Source organism: Eurypyga helias, unplaced genomic scaffold (assembly GCF_000690775.1).
Source record: "Eurypyga helias isolate BGI_N326 unplaced genomic scaffold, ASM69077v1 scaffold11567, whole genome shotgun sequence".
NCBI classification, from domain to species: Eukaryota; Metazoa; Chordata; class Aves; order Eurypygiformes; family Eurypygidae; genus Eurypyga; species Eurypyga helias.
Window position 1 is genome coordinate 1,544 of NW_010259974.1, and position 19,649 is coordinate 21,192.

Here is a 19,649-nt window from a genome sequence, read left to right on the forward strand (position 1 = left end):
CATATGAGAATGTATCTTTGTTTTGGGGGCTGTGGGCTTTACTAGAATACTTTTGTGGCCTCCCTGTGCAGATTTTAGTGTTCTGTTTACCTGTATCTGAGAGCAAATTGTAATTAAACAGGAAGAGAATACCACTGCTATGCTTAAAGGTCTGCTGATGCCTGGGAGCTTTGCGGATCAGAGCCTGCGTGTTCATCCTCAGACTGAATTGCTGGGTCCTGCATAGCCCAGGTTTAGATCTGTGCTCTCGGGAGTAGGTCAGTGCTGGACCTGTGCTGTGCTAGACTTGCTCACAGGCACTGTTAGTCAAGTGGCTTTGTTCTTCTGTGCTTTTAGAGTTTGATTGGAGCATGGAGCCCTGCTCGCCGCCAGAACCAGGGTTTACTGCAGAAAATAGTTCATCTGTGCCACAGCATAAGTACCGTGTCCTGGTGGGTGTGACTGGAAGTGTGGCTGCCCTGAAGCTGCCTCTCCTCATCGCCGAATTGCTGAAAATCCCAGGGGTGAGTGAATCTATTGGTAGAGTGTGGTAAAGTTGGTGTTAGCCTCTCTCTCCGTTCTAGGAGAGATTTGATGGCTTCTGTTGAAAAGTTCCTTCTGGCTTTGAGCTTTTCAGTTTGACAATTTCTAGGGGGAGGCATCCCGCTGTTTTTAAAAATTGACTAATACTTTTTCCTATAATTTCATACTACTTTATACTTAAGAGTTAGCTTGAAATTTGGTTTTAAAGGCAGTAATTGTTCCTGGATATTTCCATAGGCAGATATTTAGATTCTGGAATATGAAAGTAGCATAGTTCAGCTTGCTTCATGCTCTCAAAAAGGGTTGAATAGGTCCTCTTCTTGTTTAGTTTGGGGTTTTTTTAATTTATTTTATTTTATGGACTATGTCCTTGTCAGTGTAATGTTCAGATCTGGCTACAGACACAGGTGATACTTTCTGGAGCTTGAAATCTCCAAGGAGGACCTTGCGGTTTTCCATAGGTGAGATGTGGGGTTTGCAGAGATGCACACTGCTGCCTGACTGACAGACGGAAAACAGACCTTGTAAAGCAGAAATGGAAAGTACAAGTCACTATCTGTGTCTGTGCATGGCTTTTACCAGAGTTTATTGTCTGGAGGTGTCCAGCAGAGGCCACTACTGACTAAAGTCAGGAGGGAAATGCGATGACTTTTACTGTAGAATAAAGTAGAGGAAAATATAAAAATCCTTTAGCTTTTAAGAAATGAAGCAGATGTTTGAGAGCAGTGAAATGAAAGAGTGGCAGGAGCAAGAGGGTGCATTTATGCATCCAGATACATTCGCTAGATTGCTTAGCGAGTATCCTTTTGGATGATTTAGGAGGTCTTACCTGTAGATACGTTGACACGGAGTCAGAAGAGGTGCAATCCCTGAGTAACTCTGCAGTATCTGGTTAATGTTGATATTTAAGCAAAAAAGGGTACCAAAGATGATGTCAGCTGGTGGGCACCTACTCTGCCAGTTGGGCTGGCACTGGGGGGTTGCAGAGAGGGGCCTCAGGTAATCTATTACTTGACCTGAAATGATTAGTGAGGCCAAAGGCCCTAGCCTGGAGTAAGAGGGCCGGAGACAAATGATGCCAAGGAAGGGGGGCTGACCAGACCAGAGCTGGCTCCAGCCATTGGTTCTTGTTAGTGAGGGATACAGGATGTACATATTCTAATCCTCTGTCTCTCAGACTGACTTCACTGTTGTCTCTTCCTTTGCTCTTGGTGCTTGGAACATCCTTCTTTGCAGGTGACGGGAAGAGTGCAAATGGTCCGCTGTAGGAATATAGGTCAAACGTGTTCCTTCTCTCTGAGCATTTGATTTACAATTAAAACCTGCAGGCAGCTGGACCTGAGTTCCATGAAGGTTCTGTGACATCCATCGCAGGCTTTGCGCCCACTGGTTTTAGGCTTTTGTGGCATAAAGATTTAAAGTGAAGTATCTAGCCAAGGAGCTTCTAGTAGTTCATTTGTTAACTAAAAGTATTTCTTTTCTTGTTTCTGATGTGATTTCAAAGCCTGATCTAAAGCCCGCTGAGTCAGTGTAACTTTTACATTGAGTTTGGTAAGTCCTGCACAAGCCTGTTGCATCAATTTCATTCCTGATGGAACAGAACTTTAAAAAGCCATTGGGTGCAAATAGGGCAGGAGCAGAGGAAAGCTTTGGTACCAAAGGAGATGTGGTCAGAGGCTTAAAACCGGAGTGGTTAGTTTAAATGCATGTTCTGTGGTGAACAACTTGTGTGATTTTGCACTCTTTAAACATTACCGTCTCCTTGAGGGTGGTAATGGATGTGACTACATCTTCTTGCCTTTTGTTTAACCTCTTTGAAGAGCTAGGAAGTTTAAACAGCATCAGCTTACACCTTTCAGGTTATTACCCTTGCACCTGGTGTTGTGGGGAGACAGCACATAGTGTCTCGTCAGGACACTGTGGGTAACTCAGACATGTTGTCTCAGGCTGATTCCTAGGACTTTTGAAGGACCTGGCAGGAATATGATGACAAAAATCACGTTAGCAAGGATATCAGTTACTCATAAAGAATGTAAATGGCAAACCTTTCTGTGGTTGAAATGTGTCGCTCTTGAAGCTACAGGGCATCACCTGGAGGTCTAGGTTTAAATCACGTCATGCTGTTTCATTGTGCTCCTGCTGGGTAGCCTCTGCGTGGGCTTGTAGGTGCCATTTAACAAGGAGCTACTCATTCTAGTCCACAGCAGTGGGTACCAAAGCTCTGTCTGTAAAGATTTTGCTGTCAAAACTGAGAATGTTACAGGAAAAAGAAAATCATACACAGGCCCTACCCTAAGCAGAAGGGGTTGGGACAGGAGAATCTTCTACGAGTCCAACAGTATTGCATGGACACAGGAGAGCGGTTTTGCAGTGAAGTTTATTCTGGAGAATTGGCTCAAGTGGTCCAAGTTAAAAGCACTCTGACTAGTCTAAACTGTCTCCGGTAAAGGAGTTTGTGTGTGGCTAGGCTGACTTTACTGTTTAAGCAAAGATATAACCACAGGCAAACAGAGGGTGTGCCAGGTAAATAGAGGGAAAAAAACCCAAGTAGGCTAAAGTGATCTTGAGAACACTGATCTCTTTCCAACGTAGCTGGAGGGATTTGAAGGACTTTTTCAGAACAAGGGATCCAGGAGCCCACCCCAGCAGAAAACCTTAATTAGGGAGAATATTTAACTAATAGGGTTCTAACTAATAGACTTTCTTGGGGGGGGTGGTGGAGTCGCCACCACTCGGAGTCCTTGAATGTATCCCTCTGGTATGCTGTAGTGTGTAGTGGGTTGGATGCAGTACTCGATAGCCATCTATTCCCTGTTCTGGGCTTATGCTTTGAAGAAATAAGTTGGGTTTTTTAAGACTGAAGATGGTTTTGAAACTATCTTAAAAAAATTTTAAAAAGCAGAGTGTCTTTTTGGGGGATCTTTGTGTATCCCTTAGCCTTAGAGAGGTATTTATTGTCTAGAGCAGAAAATTTTGTATAATGATACAGTTGAATAGCAAGTCACAAAATACGCTGTGCGGTAGGTAGAGCTGTGTCATCTAAAAATCCTTATGCCGTTAGGGCTAATTGTAAAATAAAAATAGAAGCATTACTGCTGAAAACTTGCAGTGCAGACCTGGCCAACTGGTACGATTTCAGAGAGGAGATGCTCCCCTTTAGACTGCACCTTGCTCTTTGCAAGGTACAACTTACTTGGTTATTTTAGGCTTCGAGGTTAACACCCCATTGAAGCCCATGGCTTAGCAGAGAGCAGCGTTAGCACCTATGTGGGTGTCGCCGCTTGGCTCCAAACAGCTTCCTGTGAGGTGAGGGTAATATGGAAACAATACGGTTGATTGCTGTGAAAATGATCTTCACTAGAAATGCAGCTGTGATTCCAAGCTAGGGCCGACTGAAAAAGAGCAGACATTGAAAAGAGGCAGAGAACCAAACATACAGTACCAATACTGGTGTTACTGCAGCTGTATTTTCCATGACTACTTTTTCAGGAAATGGGAAAAATTACCAAAGACAATGACATGCTAAGGCTGGGATTTTCCACTGCCCCAAGATTTTATTCTAGCCATGTAGGGTGTAGATAATCAACACTGCTCCATTCCCAGTCAGATCGATAGTGTTGGGGAGATAGGTTAACATGTTTTGTCACTTCAACCGCTGCTGTGGAAGATAACTTCTTGGGGGCTGGAGGTTTTCAGCACTCTGTTTTACCAAGAGTGCGCAGACCACGTGCTTTGTCAGTTTTGTACCTCAGCTTGCAGTTTTCTAGCAGGAAGGAGTTGTTGGTGAGGCTGGTTTCTCCCCATCTCTAAGTTGGGCAAATAGAACCACGCAGTGGGTTGCGCTGTGAACTGCTTGAAAGAGCAGAAAGTGGTTGAAAATGGCCAGTAACAAGGAAAAGGGTTATTTTTCGCTCTGATCGGTGGTCTGAGTTGCATCTCCCACATTAACAGTCTTTTCAGAGCATTCCCTCCATGTGTGAGCCCACCTATTGGCCGTTTTTCAAGCACATCCCTTGGAGGAGTTGCAGGTGGAAGTGTGGTTGCATGTCCTGCACGGGTGATCAGTGTGTTCAGAGCCGCTCCGACCCTGGCTCCGCTCTGCGTCTGATCCCGGTGTGTGCAGAGCACCTCCGCTTCAGGGCATGTGGCAAGCAGCTGTTTGGGGCATTTGTCAGAGCTACAGCTTATAAACATAGCTACACAGAGGTTTGCCTTTTTCCAGCAGCTTACTTGGATAGGAAGGATAGCTGAAAGACACAACCCCGCCTTGCTTCTGTTGTTTTTACCTCTGTCTGGAGCAAGTCTGATTAACACAGTTCTAAAAAGTAGTATCCAGTAGGCTGTAGCTACGTCCCCACCGTTGTCACCCAGAGATAATTGAGAGAGAGGGAGAGAGAGGGGCACAACATGGTCCATTGTTGTGGACCATGTTGACAACCAAGAAATAGTACCCCGTCTTCCAAAGCTACTCTTCCTTGTGAAGCCTTGTGCGGCAGAGGTGGGCTGGCTTTGCTGGTGGTGCTGAGCCCCAGCTAGCTAGCTTGTCCCTCAGCAGGGCTTCTGGTCACTTAGCGCTGTGCTTGCTCTTGGCAGAGAGCTTCCTCTTGGCTCCGAGTGTGGGAAGAGTGGTCCTGCAAGTACAGGGTGGGCATGCCACCCCTCGGCGCTCCTCTGTGCTGCGATTAAGCGAATCCACTGAAGCAAGATGCTCTCCTACTCCCTTTGGCAGGCATCTTTTGAGATTAAATGGCATCTTTCACAGGAGCTTTGGTTTGCTTCTTCTTGTTTTCTCTTTGAAGTTCTGTGCAGAACTGCGTCTCATTCTGACCTGCTCTGTCCTCTGCTGTCCCCGCTGTGAACTGGCCACGTGAACGTGTTTGGCAGGCGGTGACTAATCACCTGCCCGTTTTAGTGTGGCAGTGAAATGAGCCTTTGGCTCCCATGCACACTGGCAGTGAGCTGGTCTTTCACCTGTCGGTAGGTGCAGTTATGCTCACGTGCACAGTAGGGAAGAGTCCTCTGAGAATCTGCACAGCTTTCAAAATCTTTGTGGGTCGAGCCTTCCTTCCCTACCCCGCTCTACAGGATCGTTCTCAAGTCTAAATACTGTCTGTCTCTGTTCTGATTAGCTCGAAGTGAAGGTGGTCACTACTGAGAGAGCAAAGCATTTCTACAATGTCCAAGAGATTCCTGTCACCCTCTACAGTGACGAAGATGAATGGCAGGTGAGTTATTCTGATTTTGGAGACTGCCAGAGCTTCTGTCCTGTCCCCTCTAGCCACGAGTTTTGTCATTCGAGTAGTTCTGTCATGCTCTCACGCCTTCTACTTCCAGGACAATACTTTTTTCCTTCAGAAAAAAAGTAGGCTCCCTGGGAGGTTAACTTAGTTGTTCAAATGCTGAATAGCAAATAGTTCCTCTACATGTCGTCACAAGAGACCACATCCATGTATTTTTTAATCCTGGGCCGAGACTCACTTCTTTCTTCTAGTAACACATGCTTTAGAATATGGCTTTCAAAGAACGTGGTTCCAGCGTGCTGTAAATGAGGAAGAAGGGCTTCTTCTGGAGGATTCTGTACCACCCTAGCTGACTTAAAGCAGGCAATGAGAGTAGAAGTTGTCTCTCGCCACCCTGGGCTCAGCCGCTCTCCGCGGCTCTGAGAGGAGTATCAGGAAATGTCAAGAAAGCCACTGCAGCGTCGCGGTGAGGGTGTTTGGTGCTTGTCATGAGTCATACTTGTCATGAAGGCAACAGCTTAATTCTCCTTAACACTACATATTCTGAATATACAAACATTGCTGACGTCCACAAAACTACCCACACTGCTTTAAAACTGTCTGTGTCTGCCTCTACATAACCTCGTGCTGGTCGGGCCACACTGGTGTAGCGGTGCAGAGGAAGGCCAGTACCTGGAGATAGGTTACGCTGGTGTAATTGGTGGCTGGAAGTAAGAGAGGTTTTCCCAGTGGAAGTGGTGTTCATCTCTGAGGTGTCCGCATCTGTGCTCGTGCATACAGAGAATTGCCATTCCAGTAAGGAACAGCTCAGTTGTCAGGGCTGTGAACGTCTCTAGAACCTATAAAGGGGCTTTTTCTCTTGACTGTGGTTTTGCTGACATGCTTTGAGAGTCCCTGAGTATACAGGGGTTCATTGTATAAACATCAGTGTTTGGTTTTTTACACATTTTTGTCTCCTTTTTGTGGTACTGGTCTGAGTACAAGGTGATCTACTCTTTACCTCTATCCTTGCCAACGCACTCACACCTGAGGATTGCTTTCATTTGGAGAGGCACGCTAATGACAATGGCCAGGAAGCTTTCTGGCTGGTCTAGGAGACTGATGGGAGATCTGCTGGGTCCCAGGGTGCTACAGCGCCAGGTAAAGTTAGTTCTGAGGAACCCTCGATGGGGTGATCAGAGGGGCCGGTCAGGCTTTGAGGTCTGCTGGCGCACTGGGGAGCAGGCCCAGAGCCCTTAGAACATGCCATACTGACAGAAGGGTGGAAAATAAGCCTGCTCAGCAACTGTTTGTGAGAGATTTTATTCTGAAAATAAAACTACAATTTTCAGTGCTTCTAGAAAAAAAATAGACGTGAATGGAGGGGTTGGGAAAGGTGTCAGGAAGCACCAGCTTTCCGGATGCTGTCTTTTTGTTGTGGTTTCCAGTGACTCAGAGAATGAACAGTCTGTGGCCCTGATGCTCCTCGTGCTGGCCTGTGGTTGTGTGTGTCCTCTGGGGATTAAGCACCTGATGCTGTTTGCTGCTTCTCTTGACACTTTCTAGTTAACTACACTCTGAAGAAAAGACCAGGACTTTCTTGAGCAACTGAGAGCTTTAGTGAAAATAGAAATATTCACCTACAAGCCAAGAGAGGAAGGAAGGGCCCAGCTGGCTGAGCCTCGTCCATCCTCTGCTGCTGTTATGGGCATTTACTTTGATGCTGTGAGTGTGTGTAGGGGTGTGCATCCCAACTGAAAAGGGACTTGTGCAGTTAGGGGTCTGTTCCTCGTTAGAAGCCAGTGGGCAGCTTCACTGTAAAGAAATGCAAGGATTCTAAATTGCATGGGTTCCTCAGGAAATGGGACCCCTGGTTTGGTCTTGTCTGGCCTCAGTCAGCTCAGGTACACTACCCGCTGAGGGAGCACTTATGGACATTTCTGAAGCCGAGAGGTGATGTGAATGGGAAGCTTTTTCCTGTGAGTTGAAATCTGTGGTTGTTGGGCATGTGAATTGTTGTCTTTGTGGGGAAAGGATACCCGTTTGTTGAGCACCAAGCAGATAGGTGCCATCTGTTAAATGTGCTTCATAAACATAGCTGCCACGCAGCCTTCTCTGGAGGAGGAGGGGGGTCAGAAACGTGAGCACTGCGGCTGCTTCCTGATCCCCCGCGCTGTCAGATCTTGCTTGATGCGAGAGTAATTCTTTCCCCTGAAGTTTACATGGAGGTTACCAATGTGGAGTTGATACAGTGCCCGTTGTCCGCAGCGTTCGTGGCGAGGGTTCAGTAACGTGCACCGTGTCTCACCCACAGCTGTGGAAAGGCCGTTCAGACCCGGTCCTGCACATCGAGCTCAGGCGGTGGGCTGACCTCATGTTGGTGGCACCTCTTGACGCAAACACGCTGGCAAAGCTCGCGAATGGCATCTGTGACAACCTGCTGGTGAGTAACCAGAGCTCTGCCTGGGAGTTCGCTCACCTCCCAGCATTAGGCTGTCTGACCTTCCTCTCATGGAAACTCTTGTGCTTCTACAAGCATCAACAGCAGTGAGATTTGCATGTTCTGCTCCCACTTCGTATGCTTGTCTTTCTCTTCCTCCAGTATAGTTCCCCTATTCCTTCTCAAACCATTGCTCTTTCCTTCACTGACCTACATCCTTTTCCAGTCCCTGGCTCTGTCAGTCTCTTCCATTATTTCCTGTTGAGGATTTTCTGCAGGACTATGGTCATGTAGACTCTTTGAACTTGAGCAACCCTGGCTTTGGCCTAGAGCAAATAGGGCACTACAGGTCATAGAAGAGAATGAACAATGCATCGAAGAGAAGAAACAATGTTAAATAAGAAGTGCTGAAGGCCTTGGGAAAGAAGAACTGTGAACACTCTCAAGCTCACAAGACTGCTGCACCTGACCAAGCAGAAACTGCAAGTTGCTACATGAACAAAGCTTGCTTTTAGCAAATAACTTTAGCTAAGAACCAATCATAATCGATTACATACGCACCGGGCATTTAGCAAGTGTATAAAAAGGCATGTAACCCTGGAATAAATTGGCTCACGTAGATCATATTGATCATGGCGTGAAGTCCGTTATTACATCCCTCGCAACAATTTCCCAGTCCCTGCTTTGTGCCTTTCCTGCTTTTTCTGATGGGCAGTATTTCTCTCTCTACCTCCACCCTCTCTCCGTCATGCATGTACACACACACACGCACCCGCATACGCGCTTGCACTCACTTCTGAGTTCCTCTCTGCATTTTTTAGATGCAATCTGGAAAGACACCTGTGAGATCAGATAAAACTGTTTACTTCCTGCTACCTCACCTCCTCCCTCACCTAACTGCATCGCACAGAAATTCAGACATGCTCACACCGACGTACCTTCCAGTCTCAGCTGCAGGGGTTTTCGCGTGTTCAGGCTTGCTTTTCTGGTATTAAAGGTTCTCTGGCTCAAAGGCTGATCAGAAAGTGTATTAAAAGAGTGTGCTACTCTGTTCAGTGATGGGGAACTTCACTGGGGCTGCTTTGTGTCCAGGCATTAGGGTTTCATTAGGAGAAGTCATAAGCATTAACCACCCAAAAGATCTGCCAAGAAGCTGCAGATCTGCGAGTGTTGCCGTGATGCATCACCCTTCAGTAATGTGAGGAGGCTAGAACTGAGAACAGAGGGCAGCCTGTCAGCTCTGGCTGGGGAGCCTTGTGTGACCAACTTAGCTGCTCAGCTAAGAAGGAGTGCGTGTAAAGGAACAAAATACACCCAGAGCAGCAGCCCTCATTTGTATGAGTAGCTCGCTGGAGATCTGAGAGAAGCCAGAAGGAGCTGTAGGAGGGACAAGCAATGTCTTGTCCTTCTGGGTCCCCTTGGCACTGTAGACATGATGGTGGTAGTAGGGGGAAGAGCTTGGAGAGGATGTCAGCGATGGGTGGCTTCACAAACTCCTGCCAGTCTTTTCAGAGAGCCTTGTGGAGGTAAGAGGCAGCTCCAGCAAAGGAAAGCAAGTGCTGGAGGTGCTGGTTGGCAAGTTAGAACAGATTGGAGCACTTTCCTGTGCTGGGAAGGGTTCAAATTGCAGGGCATAAAAAAGGAAGGGCAGGCTTCTCGTAAGTGCTCTACAGTCTGAGCGGAGACCATTCACCAGGGGCCTTTGCTACCTGGGGAGCTCCCTTTGCATGATTTAAATGCTTCTAGGCCTAGGGAAACTGATGGACGTTGCATTAAGAGCAAACAGCATGTATCTTTTTAAGGAGATGAGGTGATACTGGGTTATCTGGAAGTTCCGTGTTACTGAGGAGTCAGATATGATTCCCTGTAGCATGCAGGAGCTGCTAGATGGTTTGTAATCTGCCAGCAACTTCTGCAACAGCCCAAATGTGTTCGTGTTATCCTCTCTTTGTATCCTGGAAGCGCAACACTTCCCTTGTGAGGAGTTACGAATCCAGTTGGCATAGCATTGAAAAAAGTCTCGCCAACTTTTTTGTGTTTAGTTCTGCAGCTGGCTTATCTGAAGTGCTGCCTGGGGATTTCTCTATAGCTGATATGATCTGTGGCCACCGCTCAGCTTCTCTTGGTCTCCCACATGGGCTGGCAGTCTGCATGCATCGTGTTCCAGCTTGGTTTGCTCCAGCGATTGGGCTGCTTGCTTGGCGCCGAGCTGGAGCAGGATGGAATCGATCCTCTTTGTAACCTTCCTCATCCATCTTGCCTGTCAGAGATGAGCTTTGCTGGAATGTAACACAAATTAGTAGCAGCCCTGTGGATCTGCCTGTGGGTTAGTCCAGCTGCACTGACAGATTGAGGCTTTTGGCCCTCTGATGGCACCCAGGCTGGGAAAGCACTTCTGTGCAGCCAAGGGGGGAGAGGGAATGAGGAAAGATAACCCATCTCAGAGCTGAACCTCTTGGCTTCTCTTGCAGACTTGTGTCATCCGTGCTTGGGATCTGAGCAAACCTCTGCTCTTCTGCCCAGCGATGAACACGGCCATGTGGGAACATCCCATCACAGCTCAGCAGGTGGAGCAGCTGAAGGGCTTTGGCTACACAGAGATCCCCTGTGTGGTGAAGAAACTGGTGTGTGGAGATGAAGGTCAGTCCTTTTGTGTGTCTTCTGACTGGTTTCCTGTGCGAGTGCTGCCCTTATCCCGCGGGGACGTGGGTTCTTTTGCTGTGTGGCCTTCAAGATGCTGGACTGCAGGGAGCAGTTTGTCACTGCCGGGTTTCATACGAACAAACTGAAGATTTGCCCTGTGCTAGCTGATATCTATTATTCTTGTTCATTAATTTTTAAGTAGTCTTAAGAGACCATCCAAGCCAGGCTTTCAAATGAGCTGTTGGATAGGCCTGATACTTAAAAGAAATACTCATTCAAGAGGAGAGTAGATCAAAGAGAAGGAAGGCTGTTCGGTGAGCGTTATCAGCCTGGGATTTGGGTGTCCTGACCTTGCCCTCTGCTGTGACTGCGGGCTGTGTTCATCACGCCTCAGTTCCTCATCTCTAACACAGGGATAATATCTTATCCCCGAGAGCAGACAGTGAGCATAAGCGCGTTGCAGACGTGGCTGAGGGTGTAGCTGGACATGCATTTAACATTTGTTGTTGCATGTTGCCTGGGTTACTTTTCAGCTTCCCAGTCGGGTTCTGATTTGCGGTTTTGACATCAGACTTGTCTGTGAAGTGAAGGAGCAGGGTAGGGAAAGTTGTCACGCTCGGTTTCAGAAGACTTAACTTGCAGTGCTGAGAAACACTACTAAGATGGTCTCGTTTGTATTTTAGGAGCTGCTTTAAATGGAGGTATTTTGGCTTTTGCAATGTTTTGAGGAGGGTTTTTATACAAGGAATTGGCATGAATGGATTTGCTTTTTTATCAGCATTTTCTCGGACAAATTGTCTGTAAAATTGTCGGGGAAGCAAGACATGGACTCCAACTGATGTTAGAATGGAGACCTTTATTGCTATGAGCCACTTCTTTATATAGCGTTACAGAGACACTTCTTTATATAGCGTTACTATTTTTAGCTACACAGCTGATTGGATACTATTTTTAGCTAAGCAGTTGATTGGATATTCTAATCGCTGCAATAGGGGATTTCCGCAATAGGGGATTTTCCATCTTGAACTGCTCTTCAGTAAACATTCTTGTTTTTCATCCTCTTTTTGAGGGTCAGTTTTAAAGTTCCCATGGACCCACTATGCCGTTTTCAATATAGAAAGACTCCGCATAAAATGTCACCCAGTTCTAGCCACAATAGCAAACGTGTTATTACCTGCACAGTAGGATACTCATACTTTAGTTTAACAACCCCAGCTCTAGCAGGATTTTAACCGCTCGGTCAGATAGTTCAGTAAACAGCCTGTAGCAAAGACAGGATGTTAACATGTCCTTCATGGTTAAATTCTAGGGCTGTCTGAATTCTTAGGTAGATGCCATGCACATAGAGAGTGTTTTCTTGGAGCTGAAGACTAAGAAATATTTACAGTTAGGTAAGCGTAGTCAAGTAACTTGGGCATCAGTTGAAACAGCCCAGACAATTATGCTTCCGCTGGGATTTTAGACCTGATTACATCAAATCTCTTACGTACGTGTAATAATGTTAAGGGAAAACGCCCAAAATAGGTCATTCTGTGCAGACATTTTGGCAGAAGTGGAAAGGCCATCTGGTATAGCTTCTTTGTCCTTTATTTTTTCCCTTTATCTTTTTTAGTGCATGTATAGGATCTCTGCTGCAGCGCACAGGAGAGTGGGCAGAGTGCTTATTCTTGCATCTGAGATGCAGAAGGGCCACGTGAGTTGACTCACCAGCCCAAACGGATTAGAGTTGGATGGTGAACGTGGTTTCCACCTTCTGCTGCTCTGCCCTGCCCCTTTCCTGGGGGTTGCCGTCCTTGCGACAGGGATGTGTAAGCCACATGAGAAGCAGCATGTGAATTGCTGTGGTTTGTAGCTCGGAATGGCAAAGTAAAGCAGCATTGGTCAGGAGTTACCTCATTACACCAGCAGTCATTTGGGAGCTGCTTCGTATTCAGTTCAGCCGTCTCTACTGTGAGAACAAACTCCTGAAGGAGCGTGCGGGAGAGGGATGGTACGGGCAGCTGGGGCAGCCACATCTGACTCGACTCCGCTTGTGTTTGTGAGTCAGTTCACAACAAGATTTTCCTGTTGGCAAATGCCAGGATTTTCCTCGCAACATGTAGGAAAATTATGGCAAAGCAGTTGTCGTGGTTTAACCCAGCTGGCAACCAAGCACCACACAGCTGCTTGCTCACTCCCCCCAGCAGCATGTGGGGGAGAGAATCAGAAGGGTAAAAGTGAGAAAACTCATGGGTTGAGATAAAGACAATTTATTCATTGAAATAATAGAATAATGATGATGATAATAATAAAAAATTGTAATGAAAAGGAAAATAACAGAGAGAAATAAATCCCAAGAAAGACAGGTGATGCGGATGAAAACAATTGCTCACTACCAACCGACTGATGCCCAGCCAGTCCCTGAGCAGTGACACCCCCCCACACCAACTTCCCCCCCTAATTTTATTGCTGAGCATGATGCCATATGGTCTGGAATATCCCTTTGGTCAGCTGGGGTCAGCTGTCCTGGCTGTGTCCCCTCCCAACTCCTTGTGCCCCCCCAGCCTCCTCGCTGGTGAGGTGGGGGGAGGAGCAGGGAAGGCCCTGGCTCTGTGTAAGGGGTAACTGCAACACCCCTGAGTTATCAACACTGTGTTCAGCACCCATCCAAACCACAGCCCCATACCAGCTGCTAGGAAGAAAATTAACTTTGTCCCAGCCAACCAGCACAGCAATAATGGACTCCAGGTGACTGAAGACCCAAGACGGTCCCCACCACTGACTTTTTCCTTTCTTTCCCTCTGTTTTTTCAGGCCTTCCACCCCAAGGCCTCTTCTTCCACACTAATTTCGGTTTTGTGGGTTTCATCCACAAAGGGGTTTGCCCAGCAGATAATGAAGCTCGCACATCTGGTGCAGAAGAAAAAAAGATTCAGTTTGCACCAGTTTTGTCTGTTGACATTGTGGTTTGTCTTGCTGTAAAAGAGGTTTATTTTCCTCCACTCATGTGGCTGGTCTCACCTGAAATGGGCCCGATACTCACTGCCACTAAGTTTCTGCATTACAGGCTTTACCTGATTCATTTTTCTCCCTTAGTAAATGGGTGTTTTAAGAGGTAGAGTCCAGCTAAAAGAAGAGTTAAAATAACAATTAAATTGAGTTGACAATTAAAATGTTTCCTTGATTGGATAGTTAAATGTAAGCTACCAGTTCTTGACCTTGACGATATCCAGTGTGCCACGATATAAAGAGAGCTTTGAGAGGTGCTGTACCACACATGGGCCTGTAGCAATTTACCTTTGCAAATAGGTTTCCAAACTGATAGTATCTTCATCATCCTTGGCTGGATTTCTAGAGCCTGGCCCACTGGAAGATTTCTACCTGTAGGCATGAACTGTGTTGTAAGACAGGCCACTTAGTGAGATTTTACTCTGCTAAACCTAAAAATTCAGCTGTGAATTGCCAAAGATCTGGAGGAAGTGGGTGGCAGAGGATGAAGGCAGACCTTGGAAATGTTCTTGAAGAGCGTAGCTCTGCCAAACCATGCAAAGGCAGTCAGGGAATTTCTCTTGTTTAGCAGGACCTGTCAGCCACAGCTCCTTTCTTCAGAGTTAGGAGACCAGAAGGGCCCAAATCTGCCTGCGGCTTGTCCACAGGATGCTTCAGACCTCCTGGGATTTACAGGTCTGAAAAAGGCAGAGTGGAGAATGAGTATTACTTTGCAGGGAGACCCAATTTTCACGACCTTCCAAAGGTATTATTCTTCATTGCAAATCCTCGATTATATCCAGTTACACCTTCTGTCTCAGACAAGGCTTGGCCAGCCCATCTGCACCCAAAAACCTGAGGGTCCAGGTAGATTCAGGGCTGTGATCTGTCCCCCCAAAAGCACCTCTCCTTGCTGGTCAGGACGGCCTTTTCTGTTCCCCTCTGTCTCTTGCCTGCCCTCGGGTTGCTCCTGTCCTTCGGAGGCTGCCAATTTAGCTGTTCATCTGTGTGCTCAGTAACCCAGCTGTGGAAGCAGATCAGGAAAAAAGAGGAAAACAAAGCCTCCCAGAACTAATTTCTCATGTCCAATATGGCCTGTATTTTAAGTTATTACAGCAGTTAGCCAGCAGGACAAATGATCAATAGAGTCCATCTCTTCAGTCTTCCAATGGAGACAAATGCTGCTGGGAAAAGTGTCTGTCTTTGGCTCCAGGCAAATTACAGGGGTGAATGGACCGACTTTGGGATGCTGAGTTCAGTACACGAGGTTGGACGAGGGGATTTAACGATCGCTGGCTTTAAAATTTAAGTTTTAAAAAGTATTTCAGAGGGAAGGAACAGCACAATGCAGATTAGATGCTCACCTGGCAACCAAGCAGTCCAAAAGGAAAAGCTTTTACATTTTGATCTGTCCAGCACTCAGTCTTCTCCAAGAATTACTCCCAGGATTCAAGCTGGTGCAAATCCAGGACAGCTTTCTCTAATGTGGGTCTAACTGCAGAGTCACGGGAATTGTGTGAATTCAGCAAGTCTGTTTTTATAGGCAAAGGCCATTTCAAAAAGATACTGGACACACACACAATGTTTACACCGGAGAAAGGAGGTGAAATAGGGTATTTTGCTACCCACACGCTTTTGGGGGGGGACACTTTTGCATACTTGCCCCCAGGGCGGTGTGAGGTAAGATAGTAACTCCCTGTGCGGTCAAGGGTTAGATGCAGACACGTATGGGGGTGATTCAGAACAGGAGGTACTTATTAAGGTCATATGAGTTGCCTTTTGAGGTTTCCTGCCTCCCTCCATTGACTGTCTGAGGAGCTTGTGCTCCTGCTTAGATTTCTGAGTTTCTGACTCTTCTTGCTCTCCTTCCCTGATGGCCTTCAGCCGTGCCACAGAGCCCCTGCAGAACCAGGAGGACCGAGCAGGTCCTCTGGTCTCCACAGTCGCTTTGTTTCGGACCAGCCGTAAGGAACGACGTGGGGATACTTGGTGAGCTTTGCTGTGCCACGCCACCGTTGTACGGCTCGTTTTCCGCAGCGGCGCAGCATGTGGAGAAGCGAGGAGGTGGGACAGGGATTTCACCCTGCCGTTTTGCTCTTCCCCTGCAGGTCGAGGTGCCATGGCAGAAGTGTGGACCATTGTGGAGAGTGTGAAAAGGATCCTTGAAGAACGGGACTTGCCAACGCAGAGCTGATGGCTTGGTGCGTAAATTGTATTTGTTGCCTCCCTGATGATCTGAAGATAAAACCAACAGGAAGCGGAGTCGAGACGGCATGCATACCTAGAGCGTGCCCTTCAACCGAAGGAGTGAAACGGTCGTCTTCCAGCTGGTGCCAGACTGAAATGTGGTACATCACTGCAGACTTTCAGAAACCAAAGCCAAGAACGTGCTGCTTTAGTGTGGGAAAACTTGGTGGTATCTCGCAGAGGGGGAGTAACGTTCCACTGGGCCTCTCGGCCCCTGGTATTTCACACGCTCCTTTCTGAGGAGGCTGCAGAAGGAATTGCCAAGGTATTGCAGGTCCAGTTGTTCCCCCAAGGGCTGCTGGAGAGGCAAGTGCTGTGCAAGTCCTGGTGATGGGGATAACGTCAGCCCCTTCCAGCACGTTGTTGTGGGGACATCCCGGCTCTCCAAAGCCTGGTCTGTTGCTGTGCTGGCTTCATTTTTCCAGCAAGAGTCACTGTCCAAAAAGCATTTCCCCTGGAAATAAAGAGAGCTTTTAATTCTGCCCTGAAGAATTGCTTCTTGTGGCTCCTCGAGGGCAGGGGTTTCAGCCTAACACCATTGCTAAATTGTTCCATCTGTGTGCTTTTTTTTATCAGAAATGGGGAAAAAATTGACCGAAAACAGCTTAGCCTTTGTCCTCTTGTATCTGTTGACTGGGTAGGGATGCAGACGTCAACTGTGAACCAAAATGACACCTGCCCATCTGGATGCTCCAGTCAGGCAGTGAACAGGCTGAGCTGTGTGGAAAGCTGGGGTGGGTGTTTCCTAATGGAGTGTAGTCAAACTTTGCCTGTGACGGTCCTTTTTAGCTTGCAAATTAACCAACTGGCATGAAAGAAATTGGGAAATCCTGTGACCCCGTGGGCCAGACCAGCCAGGGTTCCCCCAGTCCAGCCTTTCCCTGGAAACATGATCCCGCTTCTGAGGGGAATGGGAGCAAACTGGGGCCGTTGAACATGTTGCTGTAGCGGGAGCATGGCTGACGTAGAATGTTTATTTTTAACTAGGCCCAGTCAAATTTAAGGCCTGTGGTACAGACTGTGCATCCTGCCTGCGAGGGCAACCTTCAGACAGCCGCGCGCGAGGGAAGAAGTTATCGGAGTGTGTTTGCTTTCCTTATCTATTCCACACAAATCAGAACCTCTGAACTTTCCCAGTTTTGGCTCTCCCACTGATGGAGAGATGGGGATTCGGAGCTTCAGGGGGTCAAGTCAGAAGGAGCCTCATGTGATCCGAGCCTGTAGCTCACACAAGGGGCCATAGCGGTACTCTGGTCCTGGACTTTGCATCTCTTCAGTGAGGTCTCTGTGGCGTGACCTGTTGTCTTTTCTCATGTTCTCAGCATGGTGAAAGCCATCCACCTGTTAGAGTCTTTCTTTAAGCTTATGGAAGGCAGTAGAAGAGTTGCTTCTCGGTTTCCCTGAGTTTTGTGGTGAACGTTGTTTCTCCCGCTTGCAGAGCAATGCGTGTTCTGGTGGTTGCCAGCTGTAACTCAAGCTTGGGGCTCTGCTGTGGCTGTCTTGTGTGGTTGGAGCTGCTTCTCCTCCCTCCTAGTAGCGACTTAGCAATGCAGGAAAGTCTGGGGCAGGGTTCCCCATACCAGGTCAAAACACCATGTCCTTGAGAAGAGTGTTCATCCGTTACCGGTCTGGTTTGCTGGCTTAAGCTGCTCCAGAAACACCGGCGGGTGTCCGCTGGCATCGGGGAGTCGGCAAAAGGGCGTATGGGGTACGCTGCAGAGCGCAAGCTCTGATAATTCAGGAGGGAGGGGGTAACGTGGTGTTTTTAGATCTAGAACTTAGGCCGGGTCTCCTGACAGCACGTGGAGCTGGTGCTGGTCTTCGTGGGCTGATCTGTAAGGTGGAAAGAAACTCCTGAGGCAGATTGGCCTCTCGGGCTTGTTGAGAGCCCTCAGTTAAGGCTTGCAAAGAACTTGGAGATCCCTGAATAAAGGCAGCTAATTCTTTGTCCTGGAAATGTATAGAACGGGTAGAAACGTATAGCTGAGCGGAGCCGGGGGGAATAGGGGGAGCGCTTCACAGCAGCCCAAAAACCCACAAAGCAAACTGCTCCTGCTCTGTCTCATCTGTGCTCAGAAACAGATGCTAATTGTGCCGCTAAATGATCCTCTGCCTAATTGCTGTGATTTCTAATTGGAGGCAGGTCGTGATACGGGTTGGGATAAACCCGTGCCCAAACCACCGTTCCTCCAGGGCAAGGAGAAGAAGCAGCTGAGTTCCTTCTCGGAGGCAGAGGGCTGAAGCAGGAGCAGCTTCCAGCCTAGCGCAGGCAGCGTGCCCGCCCACACGAGGTAGGTGCAGGCAGCCTGCGGGCAGCGGGGCGCTGTGCTGGCTGCTTGGGTGGGGAAGCGGCGGAAAGAGAAGCTGGGGAAGCCCCCTCCTTGGACTCTGGGACAATGCCATTCTAGGACGAGGCAAAGCCAGGGCTTTGTGTAGGCCCATCACCACTGAACCGGCATGGCCGGGCTCCGCTTGGCCACCGAGAGCTGTCGAGTGAGGAATTCCTCGACGCAGACAGACTGACATCTCCGTCCCTCGAGATTTTGTGTGTTTCATGTTCGCAGAGGAGGCCTGAGATGCTGCCTGCATGCTATTTCTTTTCCTTCAGCTCTTCCTTTTGAGCCACATGCTGATTTTTTTGGTTGGCTCTCCCGTGAAACTCTCTGGTGACCGAGGCAGCACCCCCGTGAAACCTGCTGCGTTGCAGTTTCATTCATGCAGCTTAAAACTGCACTGGCTTTGGGGCAATAAACAGCTGGGGTGAAAGCTCAACAGCCGCCTCCTTTCCAGTGCTCAAACCCAGCCTTGCCTGGGCTCAGATGGGACTCTGAGCACGCAATATTTTTATCAGAGAGAATTTAGTGATGTTTTCCATAATGTTTGTGGCAATAAACTGTGACACAAAAGTGTATGGAAATTGTGGAAGACAAGGTTATTTTATTCAGCCGTTTGAAATTTTCTTCACTAAGCATTGGGTTTAAATTGAAAGCAGGGAGATTTAGATTAGATATCAGGAAGAAATTCTTCCCGGAAAGGGTGGGGAGCACTGGAACAGGTTGCCCAGAGAAGCTGTGGATGCCCCATCCCTGGAAGTGTCCAAGGCCAGGCTGGATGAGGCTTTGAGCAACTGGTCTAGTGGAAGGTGTCCCTGCCCATGGCAGGGGGGTTGGAACGAGGTGGCCTTTAAGGTCTCTTCCAACCCAAACCATTCTATGATTCTGTGATTCAGCCATTTCTCCGGCTGCTTCCCCCCATCCCAAACCTGATGTGATCCCTTTGCTGCTTTGTGAGACACCGGAGGAGGATGGAGGTGCCGTGGTGCTGCTGCTTTGCATCCGGGTGGCCTGGCTCCGAGCACGGTGCTTCGGTCAGGAGTCGGCTCCCCAGATGGTCACGTCCCTCCGCTGTCCCTTGGGATGGGAGGTGCGTCATCCCACGTGCCTGTCCCATCCTGTGCCTTTGTCCCGGGAGCCTGCAGTGAAAGTAAAGGCATGTGAAAACTCAGGTTAAAAAAAAGCGGTAACCCCTCCCTGTTTTAGACTTCCAGCAGTCGTGTCTCAGCGATGCACCTGGTTTCGAGAGCCTGCGTGCAGCGGCTTCACACCCCGGGGT

At 48.0% G+C, this 19,649-nt stretch overlaps 1 protein-coding gene across 1 annotated transcript; it reads left to right on the top strand.

The window, feature by feature from the left end:
* Positions 1–350: 350 nt before the first annotated feature.
* Positions 351–16,299, top strand: PPCDC (phosphopantothenoylcysteine decarboxylase). Its single transcript, XM_010154859.1, has 5 exons — positions 351–503; positions 5,652–5,747; positions 8,056–8,184; positions 10,653–10,821; positions 15,899–16,299. Exons 1-5 carry the CDS (start codon positions 351–353, stop codon positions 15,982–15,984), a joined length of 633 nt encoding a protein of 210 aa, XP_010153161.1. The 3' UTR covers positions 15,985–16,299.
* The last annotated feature ends 3,350 nt before the right edge of the window (positions 16,300–19,649 follow it).

What these genes read in the sequence shown, in the direction of transcription:
- PPCDC (XM_010154859.1), top strand. Translation starts at nt 351, where the DNA reads ATGGAGCCCTGCTCGCCGCCAGAACCAGGGTTTACTGCAGAAAATAGT. An exon ending in GCATCTGTGACAACCTGCTG is followed by an intron (nt 8,185 to 10,652) that starts GTGAGTAACCAG and finishes CTTCTCTTGCAG; the next exon opens with ACTTGTGTCATCCGTGCTTG. An exon ending in ACTGGTGTGTGGAGATGAAG is followed by an intron (nt 10,822 to 15,898) that starts GTCAGTCCTTTT and finishes CTTCCCCTGCAG; the next exon opens with GTCGAGGTGCCATGGCAGAA.